The sequence below is a fragment of the Silurus aristotelis genome (genome assembly GCF_946808225.1).
Source record: "Silurus aristotelis genome assembly, chromosome: 13".
NCBI lineage: Eukaryota > Metazoa > Chordata > Actinopteri > Siluriformes > Siluridae > Silurus > Silurus aristotelis.
The window spans coordinates 19,131,563-19,145,164 of record NC_139586.1 but is presented as its reverse complement, the minus strand read 5'-3'; the positions used below and the strand labels follow the sequence as shown (position 1 = coordinate 19,145,164).

Genomic DNA, 13,602 nt, shown 5'->3' with positions numbered 1-13,602 from the left:
AACCCAGGAAGACACCAGCATCACTAACAGCATTACATTAAATGAGTTACCAAGAAGTCCTGCTTGACATTTAGTGGTGGAAATGAGTCCTAATGACGCCACGAGGGACACAGCTTTCATGTAAAAAAAATTAAAATTATAATAATACAAATACAAAAAAATATACAAAAAATCTCTCTGTTCAAGTTCTCTATAAAGTGTCACGTACCTTCTCGAATTGCTTCCTTCATGAGATTCTCTCCCTTAAGCATGTCATTATTCGAGGCCCTGAACAACATCCTGATGGCTAAGGCCGTGTCTTCACTTGATCCAGAGCCACACATGTCATGGAAGAGCTTGATCTTCTCGTTCAGGAGAGCCAGGATCTGATCATCCTTCCTCTGAAGCATGGCTAAGAGAAGAAAAAAACTTAATATAATAATAAACTGGCACTATGTTTACTGACACGTACATTGAAATTCCACACCATTAGTGTTTTTCCCCTCACCTCTCATCTCTTTCGCTTTGGACTCTAGCAACTTTTTATCTTCCTCCGTTTCGCTAGGGATGCCCTCGTCATCGTCCTTTTCTCTGTGAACATGCAATCAATTTGTAAGAATTCAATCCAGACCTGCTCGATTGCTTTAGCTCTGTAAAATCAGTGCAACCTTTTCATATGCGAAAAGCATGCAAATGTAAATGGATGAGAAGCATGTATATGTACCCTCTAAAATACAACAGTGATATCCAAAGTCTAATTATTAATCTTAATAACAATAATCCAGATAAATATATACAAAAGCACATCAGCTTAAGTGAGTGAACAGAAGCATATGCTAGTACTTACCTAGAATGCATAACATTTTGGATAAGCTGCATCCACGTGTTGCGCTCATCTTTCGAAGTGGCATGAACTTCCACCATTTCTGGATTTTTGATGCCTACTGCAATGATGAAGAAGCCCCGGTCCTCGTTAGCCACCTCTCTGACGATTAGCTTCTGTAGGGGGATCACAGTGGCGCGTTGGTCCTGGGGATGGTGAGTATGCAGGAGAAAAAGAGAGAGAGAGCAAGCGAGAGAGAAAATTAAGTGAAATGAACAGAGGATGTGGGCGGAGTTAGAGGGAGCCAGGGAGCAGGAGAGAAAGATAGAGGAGGAGAGAAAGGTACAAACATTATAGATCAATAAATGTGTGGTTTCACAATAACATGACATTTCATCATTTATTTTCGTTTATTATTTTTCTATGATACATCATTGCACAATACCTTGCTGATCATGAACACTGTATATTATCTAATGCTATAGGCAGAAAATACCCTTTTTATTCATAAAAAAAAACCCAAAACATTTTTTTTTTAAACACACCACACTCAGGACTGTCAAAAATAAATATGTACTGAGTCATAATGTCTATAAATTACACAAACAGAAGTGGCATTAAAAAAGGTGGAAAAATTGGGTAATGCTTTCAGCCTGGCAACAATCTGAAAAAGTGATCATCACATCATAACCCTAATATTTTATATAAAACATACCAGAGAAGCAAAGACATATTTCTGGTCCTTCTCTTGCAGGAATATTAAGACATCAGAGAGAAGCAAGGCTTGGACATCTGTCACAGTGTTAAAAAAAAAAAAAAAAAGAAAGAGTGACATTAAAATACATACCTGTTGGACAAAACAATATTAAAATACACGTGGTATATCCAAAACAATATTTCTTTATACATCTGTAGAGAAACATGAAGCTTTTTATTTTACCCTTTAGTCTTCCTGCTGGGGTTTTCAACTGAAGTGGTCCGTCATGAAGGAGCTTCCTTCCTCGAATCAGATCTTCTCGAGCAAACATCTGACCGCTCTTCATTCGTGTGATGGTTCTGCTGTCCGTCCGGTTATAGATCTCCTCTAGCTTCTTCTTCTTCTCCTGATCGTTCACCTTGTTGTCAACAGCACCTATTATCTCCTTGATCAGTTTCAGAGCCTGTGTGATGTCCTCGTACTCCTCTTCGTTCTCTGCGCACACACACACACACACACACACACAAACACACACACACACACACACACACACACACACACACACACACACAAACACACATGACTGAACAAACAGACAAATTTGTGTTGGTGGTTTAGCGGTTAAGATTTTGGACTTTGGATCCAAAGGTTGTAAGTTCAAATCTCAGACTATCCAAGTTGCCATTCCTGGGCCCTGGAGCACGGGTCTTAACCCCATAACAGCTCAGTTGTACTGTTGCCAATTGCCATAAATGTAAATACAAATTTCAGATGATTTCATAACCTGATATGCTTTCTCGTGCATTTACAGAAAGGTAAGAACCTCCGAAAAACTTACTGCTACTTTAATACAAAAACAAAGTAAATCTTACTAAATAAATCCAACGTTTCTGGGTTAAGCAATGCGCTAATAAAGCTTAAGATAAATTAAAAAAAAAAGCTTACAGACAAATTAATAAATTACAGTGGCAAACAGCATTGACAGGTGAATGGACATGCCTCCTTGTCCTTATATTTTCGGTTGCTGATGTTCTAGGAGAATCAGAGAGACCAAAGTGCATATTGAATGTGAATGATGAGAGAAGTGTGATTTATATCTGAGCGCTGCTAAATTGTCAGATCTGATCGGTCAGAAGGGAATTTTGAGGAATTTTCTTTAACAGCAGCAACAAAGTTATTCGATTGTTACCAAATCAGTGTCAAAAACATACGTAAGGACTTGAGACTTTAAATGTACAGATTTAATTAAAGCCGGTAATGTAAAAGCATGTACAAGCAAGACAACTCCGTCTTCCATATTTTTTTGCATAAAAATACCTCAAGCTAATTTGTCATATATGTAAATATTCATGTAATTCATTTAATGCATATACATACACCATTGCACACATTTGTAAATAATTATAACTCTCTTATACCTCAATTGTAGATTTGTTCCCCTTTTTCTCTTTACTGTTCATTATTGTTTAATGTTTAATATACTATCTGTGCTTTAGTTTGCCTGTAGCCTCACTCAAAAATGTCTTTGTTTGTCAATTGCCACTGACCTCTGTGACAAATAATACTTGAAATTTTTAAAACTTGAAATTAATTGTCTAATAAACTATTTGTGTGAATTATTATTTTTTTGTCATACAATAATCCGTCAGCTTCAAACTTTAGAGCAATACTTTTTTTTCCAGAAAATATAATGTTCTGAATTATCCTCAGGCAATTTTTAAGACACAAACACTTTCAGATGTGCAGCTCTGTGGAGAATGCGCAGTGTGTAAACACAGCACCTCATATGGACAGCAGCAGAGCCGTCTATTAGACACGAGTGTTTTGAGAGGGAGAAATACTGCAGTGCTAGTTAAACACAGAGCCGGGGGGGATGGGTGAAAGGTTTGAGTTAAGATTCTGAGCTAAGACATTAGTGATGCTTGCTCATCTGGATGAACCCCACGTCTCCGAGCTGCGTTAAAGAGACTCACCTTTAGTGTGCTGCAGGATCCTCTGCAGCAGGACCGGGTATTTTGTTAGTCGCTGAGTAACCAGTAATATGCACTCAGGGATCCCTAGTCGACGTACGATACTGTTGCTCATCTTTTTCTGAAATGATCGAGGCAAAAACACGTTGCACAGTTTAAATGTTAATTAAAACCCAGCTAGTGAAAACTGTTAACAGTTAATTGCCGCAATAACACTCAGAGCCAAAAAAGCTAAAAACAAGTGAGCCAGTGAATTGATTACCCTGATAAACGTCTGGAAGCGCTTGTCTTTGCTGTGTAGTTCCTTGTACTGGTTCACTGCTTCATTGTGATGGCTGCAAAACGTCCCATAAACTTGCTTCATGCTTTCAGCATTGGAGCCCGAAAACTAAAACATTTATTATAGGTTTAAAAAAAGCCTGATTATGAAAAGAGAATTTCCTGTTTTAGAGCAAATGGATAAAAGAGTTCAGTCTATAATAATCCATTTACAAGTCTAATATACTACTTTGTACCACAATGCAGTCTGATTCTTGGAATCTGATGACGATTTCATTCGCAACTCTGACAGCAGCGTCGTCTGAAATCACAGCTTTATATTAATGCGTTCCATCTAATAATTATTTCTGTAGTAACAACTCATTCACAGAGCACAGGACATTCCTTCATTGAATATTCGCCTATAACAGCATGCCAATTAATGTTACAATATATGCTATTGTTTACAAAAGGATAAAGCAATCTTGGCAGAAAATTTGAATATATTTAGAGTTTGGGATGAAAAAAAATAAATGATGGTTTCCTTTAACGAGATGCAAATTTCTCAAGACTAATTATCATCTATACTTCATCAATGGTAATAAATGGCAGTTAAAATTGAGTCTCTTTTTAGTAAGATTTGGTGAATATCTTGTGTGAATTCTGAATATAGAATATAAACTGGAAATGTGTAATATTTTTTTTTAAAAGAAACCATCAGTGTTGGTACACCGTTGAACATCTGAGAATCATTATGAAAGAAGTGAAGAATAATTTTCTTTTTAATACAATAGATTTAAAACCCATATAACCTTACAGACTGTTATGGATGATCCGACTCTGCAGTCTCTCCATCTGGGCCAGTTGACTCTCTCACTCATAACTCGTTTTTCTTCATTTATCCTTTATTTATTTATTCTTTATTTTGTTGTGATCTTTCTGTAATTGCTTTAATTAAGCTGCAAGTTGTAGCGCAGCTGCTGTTTTTTTTCGTAAGAGAAATAGCTACAATGATTTTGCCTGTCTTCTGCATCCCAATCCATCAATTGCACCACATCACTGTAATCACTGTGTTTAATATACTATGTTTCAATTGCATCATTAAGCACCTCTTGGTTTAATGACTGTTCCTCGTATTTGAGTTAACAGCTCGATTGTAGAACGGTCTACGCCTGAAAATATTCAGCTCTCCTGCTTATTCATGCAATCAGCCAATCAGATTTTCTCTGTGATCTCAGTGACTTTGAGTGCAGCATGGTCGCTGGTTGCTGGTGCCAGATGGGCTGGAATTGTATATTTCTGAAACTGCTGATCTTCTGGGATTTTATACAGACTGGTGTGCAAAACAAACAAACAACAAAAGAAAAATTCACTGAGTGGCAATTCTGCCTGCAGAAATGCCTCATTGAGGTATTGAGGAGAATGACCAGACTGGTTTGAGTTAACAAGAAATCTATAGCAACTCAAATAATCACTCTTTACAACCCTGGCAAGCAGAAAAGCATCTTAAAATGCACAAAGCATGCCAAACCTAAAATGGGTTGGGCTATAATAACAGACGACTGTATAAAGTTCCACTTCTGTTAGCCAAGAACAGGACTCTGAGGCTCCAGTTAGCACAGGCTTGCCCAAACTGAACAGCCAGTAGAAATATGTGTCCTTTGTTCTTGTTCTTCACAAGATATCTGGCCATAAGTACTGTGTTTGACTACAGCTTTTATACATTGAGTTTTTATTCTGTACAGCATTACGGTGAGACGATTCACACTTTTTTTTAACCCCAGCCTGAGCAGTACCAGAAGAACATAAACCTTGGCATCTTAAACTAGTATTTCATCCCAAATAAAAGTCTGATCCATTAACCTACAAAAGGCTCTAATAGGAAGTTCCCAATTTTAACAGCCACATTGGGTCTTCCAGGATGGCCACACAGGGAAGCTCATGTCTGACTGTCTCTCCATCACTTCCTGTTTCTGCCCTGCACTTTTTATCCACTAGTCGAATATTTACTGCTATCTAATGAGCACATCTCTAAAGCTAGTTTCCCCTTCTAGTGTGCATTCTACTGGACACCACACAGACTGCTAAGTCTTTAGGGGCCAATGATGTCATTGGGAAATCCTTCCTATTGTTTACATATTGGTCCTTTGGGACTTCACAGAATCTTGTGTATTTTTTTTTCTTTTTGGGTTATGCACTCAGCAGAGTTAATATCCAGGTTGATCTACACAGCCTATCACTTTTAATTTACCATGCCAAAATTTTTTTTTAGAATTCTGAATCTGAGGAATGTTACCACAATGGCTCTGCTCCTACAGTGGATATAATCCAAGTGGGAAATTCTCTGAAGCTGTGTACTGTCTGGTATGCTAAGAGTTTCTGGAACATTTAGAACTCCTCTGGAATCCTACATACAGTATTCTAGAATTTTCCCACCCAAAGGAGCATGCTTGATTCAATATTTTATCATTTTTTCACATTATTTCTGATACGATAGCATATATTCATTATTACAAAGTATGAACTTATGCTGTTTTTGTTGTTGTTGACAATAAATCTCCTCATTCATTGACTGATTAATTTTTCCATTGGCTGGTTTATCTGGTGCAAGGCAGGGACACACACTAAAAGAGACCAGTGGTGGACAAACCATGTACTTGAGTTAGAATAGAGATGCACTCTGTAAAATATTACTCCAGTAAAAGTAAAAGTGCTCCCTTTAAACTTACACTTGAGTAAAAGAACAAAGGTTTTTGCCTTTAAATGTACTTAAGTATCCAAAGTTCTATCATTTATTATGGCTATAATGTTTTATTATCATTTATGTCACAACACTTTTGCTCAATCAAATCAGTTTATATGTAAAGACTCTAATGTTACTTTCAGCACACCAATCTATTAATATTATGATATTAATGAGTCAAACACTGATTGATATCTATAAAAATTATCACGAGCCCAAAACCTTCTTTTCAACTACTTAAAAGAAATCGCGCAAATAAGGCGATGGGTGTTGTGTCAAGTCCGAGCCAGTTTTTTTATTCTCAAAATGTTCTGCCTTTTGTTGAACTTATGAAAATAAAAGAAAATCGGATGAAAAAGCCACTTAAGTACAGTAACAAATTCATTAACTTTTTTTACTGTCCACCACTGAAAAGAACCAGTCCATCAAAGCGCATCTTTACACACACATTCAAACAAACATTTATGATAATGATTTACTGTAGGTTGGAGAAAAATAGGGAACCCAGAGGAAACCTCCACACACACGTTGGGAGCATATGAAACAGATGAGCAGTGTCTTTGTAGGGGTCTGCATAGGCCGTGCCCTCATCTTGACTTCATGGACATTTGTTTCTTTATGCACCCACTTTTACAACCAAGATTAAAATAATGAAAAAAAAAAAAAGATCTGATGATTTCGAAACTAAGAGCATACTTTTATAAAGAGATCTAAATTATTTGGTCAGACTTTGTCTTAAGCACGGTAGGAATAATGCACAGTGTCCTTTTATTTAAATGCTAAATTGCATCAGTAATATCAGTGTTTTGAAATAAAAACAGAGCAGCACACAGCAAATAAACACTAGATATAACCAAATATTCTTTGAATGATGTTCTGTAAACTTTTGTTTTAATTAATTTACTTTTTTTAAATAGTTTAAATAAATAAACTAATTAATAAATTAATTCATTCATAAATTGGTAGTCACCCTAAACTCTTTGCTTTGACTCGACTTGACTAGTAGATTTTGTGCACCAGTTTCTCCTCACCTGGTTGACCAGTATATCTCCAATCCTGCTGATAATAAAGGTTCCATCCTTGCCCTCCTGCTTGGCCTCTCTCCTCCTCTCAATCAGGCTGCTGAAGAAGTGTGTGTGCATCTCCTGTAGCTCGTCCAGTACAGGGAACACTTTTTCCACCGTCTGGGCTTCCAGCTGCATCTCTTTCAGCATCCCCTTGCTGTACACGTCCGCCATGATCCGCAGTGTGCGCACGTGGTGCATCTCCGTTTGAATCAGCTCTGGATGGAACAGAGACGTGTGATAAGTTATCGTTTATCGATGAAGTCCTTATAGCACAGAATTCTAGGCGGGGTTTAAAACGGCTGTGGCAATAATTCAAATCACAATTTTTTTTATAAATATATCATTCCACTACTTTATTGTTTCTATAGTAACAGCTCATTCACGGGAGACCTTAATAGTGCACTCTTACATAATTCATACCTAACAAGCCGATTAAAAATTGTGCTTGTATAATAATGAAAAACACATACAAACACGTTCCTCTGGTGAAGTTAAATTTCGACGCTGATTAGTGTCGATGCTTTAAGGTAAGATTGTTTCTTTAAATTGTGCTCTATTAGAAAGTCTTCAGGTCTTCTTTTGTGCATTTTTCTCATTCTAATTAGTCCTTTAACTTCGAAAGCAAAAGAGAAAAGAGAGATGCTGAGCTGGTGAGGAAATCACTATTTAAAGGCATAGAAAGTGAAAACCAGAACAAATTACAAGGAACTGCTGTTTAAACTGATAGAAGATACTGGATGTCATTGTTGAAATAATTTTGTAGAATTTTTTAATTATTTGCAATTATTTGGTACGAGAGCAGTAACACATTGTTGTTCAGTGTGGGAACAGAATCAGTGCTCCACAGCAGTGATTGGTTTCCTAATATAGCACACCCTCAAGAGTTTTATTTCCTACTGACTAGAATTAGAAACTAAAAAAAGTTTCCTACCGCAAAGTCGAGTAGAAAAGTGTATGGCGTAGTTGTGACAAAGGTTACTGTGAACAGCTTGCAGTTAATTAACTAATTCGAGTTTTTGATGAGACTGCAGACTTGTGAAAGCCTCAGCTGAAACTTTAACAACGTATACAGCTTCTGACCCTGTGCTATATGCTGCAGATAATCCAGCTGGCCATACGTTTATTTACACTGCATTTGAATATTACATTAAATATACAACCAACAAGTAGTCTTAAAAAAAGATCAGTGATCAGAAGGTCTTAAATAGACATACGCTCGCTATCACAAATCCTATATAGGATTTGGAGCATTCTGCAAAATGATAGTGATAGTGTGTTTATCGTTTACATTACAAGCTATCAGAGAAAGAACAAGGTATCAGAGGAAAAGCAGTTAAACCTGAGCTTTATCTCTGTGCTGTAAAGCATGTGTAACATACAGATTTTCAGATTTGATCTGGAGCAGAAACATCACAGCAGAAAAACAGCAGTAAACTGGTTTGGGAGGCACTGCAACACATTTCCAAGATAATACTGTAGGTTGGTATTAAAACCTTAATCACATAATCAGATGTCCTTCCTACTGCTGTACATTCGTTATAAAGTGTCCACGAAGTCAGATGAATGGCGATCCTTTTTTTTTTTTACATGAACATAAGCTTCCCAACAGTGACCTTACCATAAATTACATCCTGCTGCTTAATGACATCCTTTTTCAACTGCGTCAGGTATTTCTTATCCGCCGTGAAGCTCCACGAGTCAGCTTCCAACTCTTTAGCATCCGCCTCGAACTCTCCCATCAGCTGCCCATCTATCTCCGTTCCTATAAACAACACAGAGATGAGCTTAATAAGAGTGCGCAATAAAGCTGGCTACGGTGAATCAGGAGCATGCAGCAAATGTCACTAATAAATTGTAGCCTCTGTGCTTCGGGTCAATTGCTTGGTCTGAGAGTATTTCAGGCATGAGCTCATTTTGAAGCCTGCACCTGCTCGCTGCTCGGGAAGATGGAAGGAAGCTCCAGGAAATAGAAACAGATGAAGAGCTGCTCAGGAGGAAATGAGGCTGCTTACCTTCATCTATCAGAGACTCGGTGGACTCGTTGACCTTGTTGGCTTTGTGCAAATTGTCGGTGGACTGGGATAAATAGCGCAGACTCTTCAACGGCATTTCATCAAATCTGAAGGAGGACAATAAGGAAGTGAGTTGGAGGTGCTTACGGCTGGTAGCTATAAAACCATCAGTGGCCTAATTGAATTCGCATGAGTTACTAAAGGGTTCCAGTTAGGACTTTAACTTTCAGGAAACACTAAGATATTTAGATGCATTGGGGAAGAGGCGGCACAAATGTTGCAGGGGGAAAAAAATCGCCCTGAGCTTTAATCAATATTTATAATTTTGTTGAGAAAATGCAGACGTTTGTAATTTCAACGTTTGAATCAATAAAATGGGCATTTTTAAATCGATTTAACATTCCTACATTGCCTAACAATGCCATTCGACTGGCCACTAATAGTGACGACAAAGGCAATGATGCAACAGTGATTTAGTCATTTAGTCCAGCTTTCTCATTTCCTCACAGAGGTGATACACCATGTACTTGAGTTAAAATAAAGATACACAAGGTAAAATATAACTCCAGTAAAAGTACTCACTGTACATTTTCACTTGAGCACTTAAAAGTACAAAAAGTATTTGCCTTCAATGCAGAAATAATAAAATTATATTAAGGAAACACTGATTGATATCTATTAAAAAAATCATGAGCCCAGAACCTTCTTTTTAACGTCTTAAAAAATAATAAAATGCAAATCTGGCCACAGGTGTTGGGGCAAATTAGATTCGGGAGGTTCTTCCATCATTTATCACTTCCAAAATGTTCTGTTTGCTGTTGAACTGAAGCTAAACTGTATGTCCGTGCTCAGTAGATACCACCGAGTGACAATCAAAAGTCCAAAGCAAAAAATTCCTTTACTTCGGTACTGTTTAGCACTACCTCTCATCCATACACTTTACTTACAAAGGTCAGCTTAAGCGTAACTTTCTATGCTAATAAGGCCGTGAGTGCCATCGTGCTTGTCATTTGTCATTTTGTGGCACAAATAAATAAATAAAACGAATAAACACACAAAATAAAACTAAATGCTAATTTGTAAATGTTAATGAACACACATCAAATATGAGGTATACGCTAATTTCTACAAGGTTAAACTGGATCCTCACACTGCAATGTTGCTGATGGATATGCTTTTAGACAGGTTGCTGCTGTTGAAAGGCATGATGCTCGTGTGTCTACGTGGTGCAGTCATCAATGAGAATTGGTCTTCGGGAGACAATATGGCTGACCAGGGCCTTTCCCGTGGGGCAGAGGCTGAACAAATCAATAAACAAACAAACAAAGCTAGTAAGATGTCAGTGCTTGAAAACTAAATAGTGTGCTAACTGATTTGGGGGAAAAAGTTACTTGCAACATACCTTTTGTTCTTAAAGTGACTCCAGACATGGTGGTTGACTCTGGTATTACAATCTGGGGTTGTTTTGGGAACTGAAAACGAGGCAAATTCATTGCTAAAACGTTTTGCTGGGTTGTAATTAAGAAATCCATTGAAATCTCTTTCACGCAGACGTTCCTTACCTTTCCATTGGTACACACAGGAATGCGGTCTCGGCAGCTCTTATGAACACACACGCTGCAACCTGAAAGAGAACAGAACATTATATAAGCCAGGGATTTTGGATTTTGTTTTAATGATCGTTCTATGAAAACTCAGTGGTATGAAACAAACACAGGAAGCACATCCTGTGTACAAATGTTCCATACTTTTTTTAGGACAGAAAAAAAACAAAACAATTCCATATGCTTATCCTGGATCAGTAAGCATGATACAACTATGTAACATGAGATTCTCCTTCGTTTGGAAAACCAAAGGGTTAATAAGGGTGATTTGCTTAAATCATAGTCTTGGGTTTGCGATTTGGCCTGGAGTCAAAGTGGTAAAGACAGTGCCAGCCAGGAAACTCCACCAAGCACACAAATAAACCAGGACTTCAACCCACACAATTCTGCAAACCAGAGATTTTCCTTAAAAAGCAGGGATCCTACTGGAACAGCTAAATCATGTATATCATCAACCCCTTCCTTTTAACAGACAATTATTTATTACTGTTGTATGTGTTTTTAAAGTGTATGCAGAGTGTCAAATGTGGCTTCCAATTTATTTACAGCAAATCTACTTGTATCAATTCAAGTGAAGCCTTAAAAGTCGGTTTATATTACAGTCTTCAATACAGTGGTGAATAGCAGGAATAAATCTCACTGTGTTTCAAGTTATAAAAGAAACCAATTTCTTATTAGAACATTTTTTTTTTTCAATATTTCCCGTTGTCTTTTTAGTGGAACCAATCTGAACCATTGCAAAACAAGTATATTATCTACTCCATCATCCTTCTGTCCAATCAAAGTACAAGTTACACACAAAGAGACAAACAGGACTGTAATTTTAATGTTTCTGTTAGAGCATTGCAGTCTTGAAGCCCTTTTCAAAAATTAATGAATGAGAAATCATTATTGCAGCTGACCTTTAGGTATGTGGGTGTCTGTAATATTTTGCACTCATTATTATGCCATCAATGACACCTTGTCATATAATGCTTTGCTCAACTCTCATCATTTCATTGTCATTTGACAATTTCAACAGGTTCTATATGGGCGAAAGACTTTTTTAGCTATAGGTGATGCTTTTATAAGTCACACAATGGTATAGGATGTCTTCGAATGCGACAGCATTACTTTTAGAATTATATTTAAGACTGCAACCCAGGCCTCCTCACCCGACATCAGTACCACAAGCACACTCCAAAATCTAATGGAACATCTTCCCAGAAGAGTGGAGGTTATTATAATAGCAAATTTGGACTCAATGTGCAATGGGATGTTCAATAAGCGCATACCAATCTTATGGTAGGGTGTCTGCAAACTTTTGTCCATATAGTGTATCTCATTTAATATCATATTGTGACCAATCACTACTTCGATGGCACATTTACTGCTCTACAGAAAATACAATAAAAATGAATCGTTTTCATATTGTTTTCTAATAAACAGAAATATACGAAGGTCAGTACAAAGTACTACAATGCGAAATAAATAGACAAACCCTACACAGATTCTATAGTGCAATAGAGCCATTCTGTTATTTGCTGTATACCAAGGAGTAGAAATAAAAACTGAAATGAATCTACATCGCTCTTCTGCGCTTAAGAGGCAGAAATGTAATGCAGTCATGGGCACATGGACTTATGGTTCATGGAAATTGCACTTTTGAAAAGCATACCAAATCCTTCAAGGCTAAAGGTCATTAAAAAAAAAAATCTAGAAATGAATAAAAAAAAAAAAAAAAAAAACTCTTAGTCCCTAAACGAGGGAGTTTTTTTACTTTGACTAGTCTGTGACAAAGCAAAAAAAAGGAAGGTTACCAGAAATGGAAGTTTGATGTACTGTTGAGCAATAAAGCTGCCTTGTGAAATGACAATATATCTGGTGATGCAGGACGAGGAAGTTAAGGTAGTATTGTGTATTGTTTTTTGTTTTATTTAATTCGGCTTCAATATCCAGTCCAAAAAAATAAGAGCTGCTTTTGTCGTCTGTTGCAATCGCGCAGCTGTTGCTTCAACAGCTGAATTTAATCAAAGCCGGGGTGTCCAACATGGCCCGTGGGGTAGGACCAGTACATGAAGTCGTACTTTAATCGGGTCCACAGAATGAATTTCGAGTATGCGCTCTAAAAAACTTCAATTGTCTCATGAACCGTAATGTAATTGAAAAAGAAAAAAAAAGAGCTGCTCTCTGTTATTCCAATAGAAAGAAAAAAAGAGCAATAACACTGCTATGTGCTTATTGCATGTACTTCATTAGGGCGCTAAATATCTGACATGCACAATAGGGCCAAATGTATGTGGACACCTGACCACTAACTGTTTACTGAAGATACTGTATCATTCTACAACCGTGGACATTAATGTGGATTTAGTTCCCGCTTTGCTACAATAACAAGCTTCACTATTCTATAGGTTGTCTTTTTTTACACGTGGCTTTGGGGATATTTAAAGTGAGTCACAGATCATTA

The 13,602-nt window shown here is 37.2% G+C and overlaps 1 protein-coding gene across 9 annotated transcripts in view; it reads right to left on the bottom strand.

The window, feature by feature from the left end:
• LOC310735808 (A-kinase anchoring protein 13) overlaps window positions 1-13,602 on the bottom strand; it is an 80,510-nt gene that overhangs the window by 8,130 nt on the left and 58,778 nt on the right. For all 9 annotated transcript variants that reach the window (XM_083558909.1, XM_083558911.1, XM_083558916.1 and 6 more), the window contains 13 exons: window positions 11,112-11,173; window positions 10,952-11,021; window positions 10,700-10,847; window positions 9,550-9,656; window positions 9,156-9,299; window positions 7,502-7,752; window positions 3,732-3,857; window positions 3,473-3,590; window positions 1,743-1,994; window positions 1,518-1,594; window positions 827-1,008; window positions 488-570; window positions 209-391 (listed from right to left, as the gene is read on the bottom strand). In XM_083558909.1, coding sequence (XP_083415035.1) covers window positions 209-391; window positions 488-570; window positions 827-1,008; window positions 1,518-1,594; window positions 1,743-1,994; window positions 3,473-3,590; window positions 3,732-3,857; window positions 7,502-7,752; window positions 9,156-9,299; window positions 9,550-9,656; window positions 10,700-10,847; window positions 10,952-11,021; window positions 11,112-11,173 — 1,803 coding nt within the window. The remainder of the gene's footprint in view (window positions 1-208; window positions 392-487; window positions 571-826; window positions 1,009-1,517; window positions 1,595-1,742; window positions 1,995-3,472; window positions 3,591-3,731; window positions 3,858-7,501; window positions 7,753-9,155; window positions 9,300-9,549; window positions 9,657-10,699; window positions 10,848-10,951; window positions 11,022-11,111; window positions 11,174-13,602) is intronic.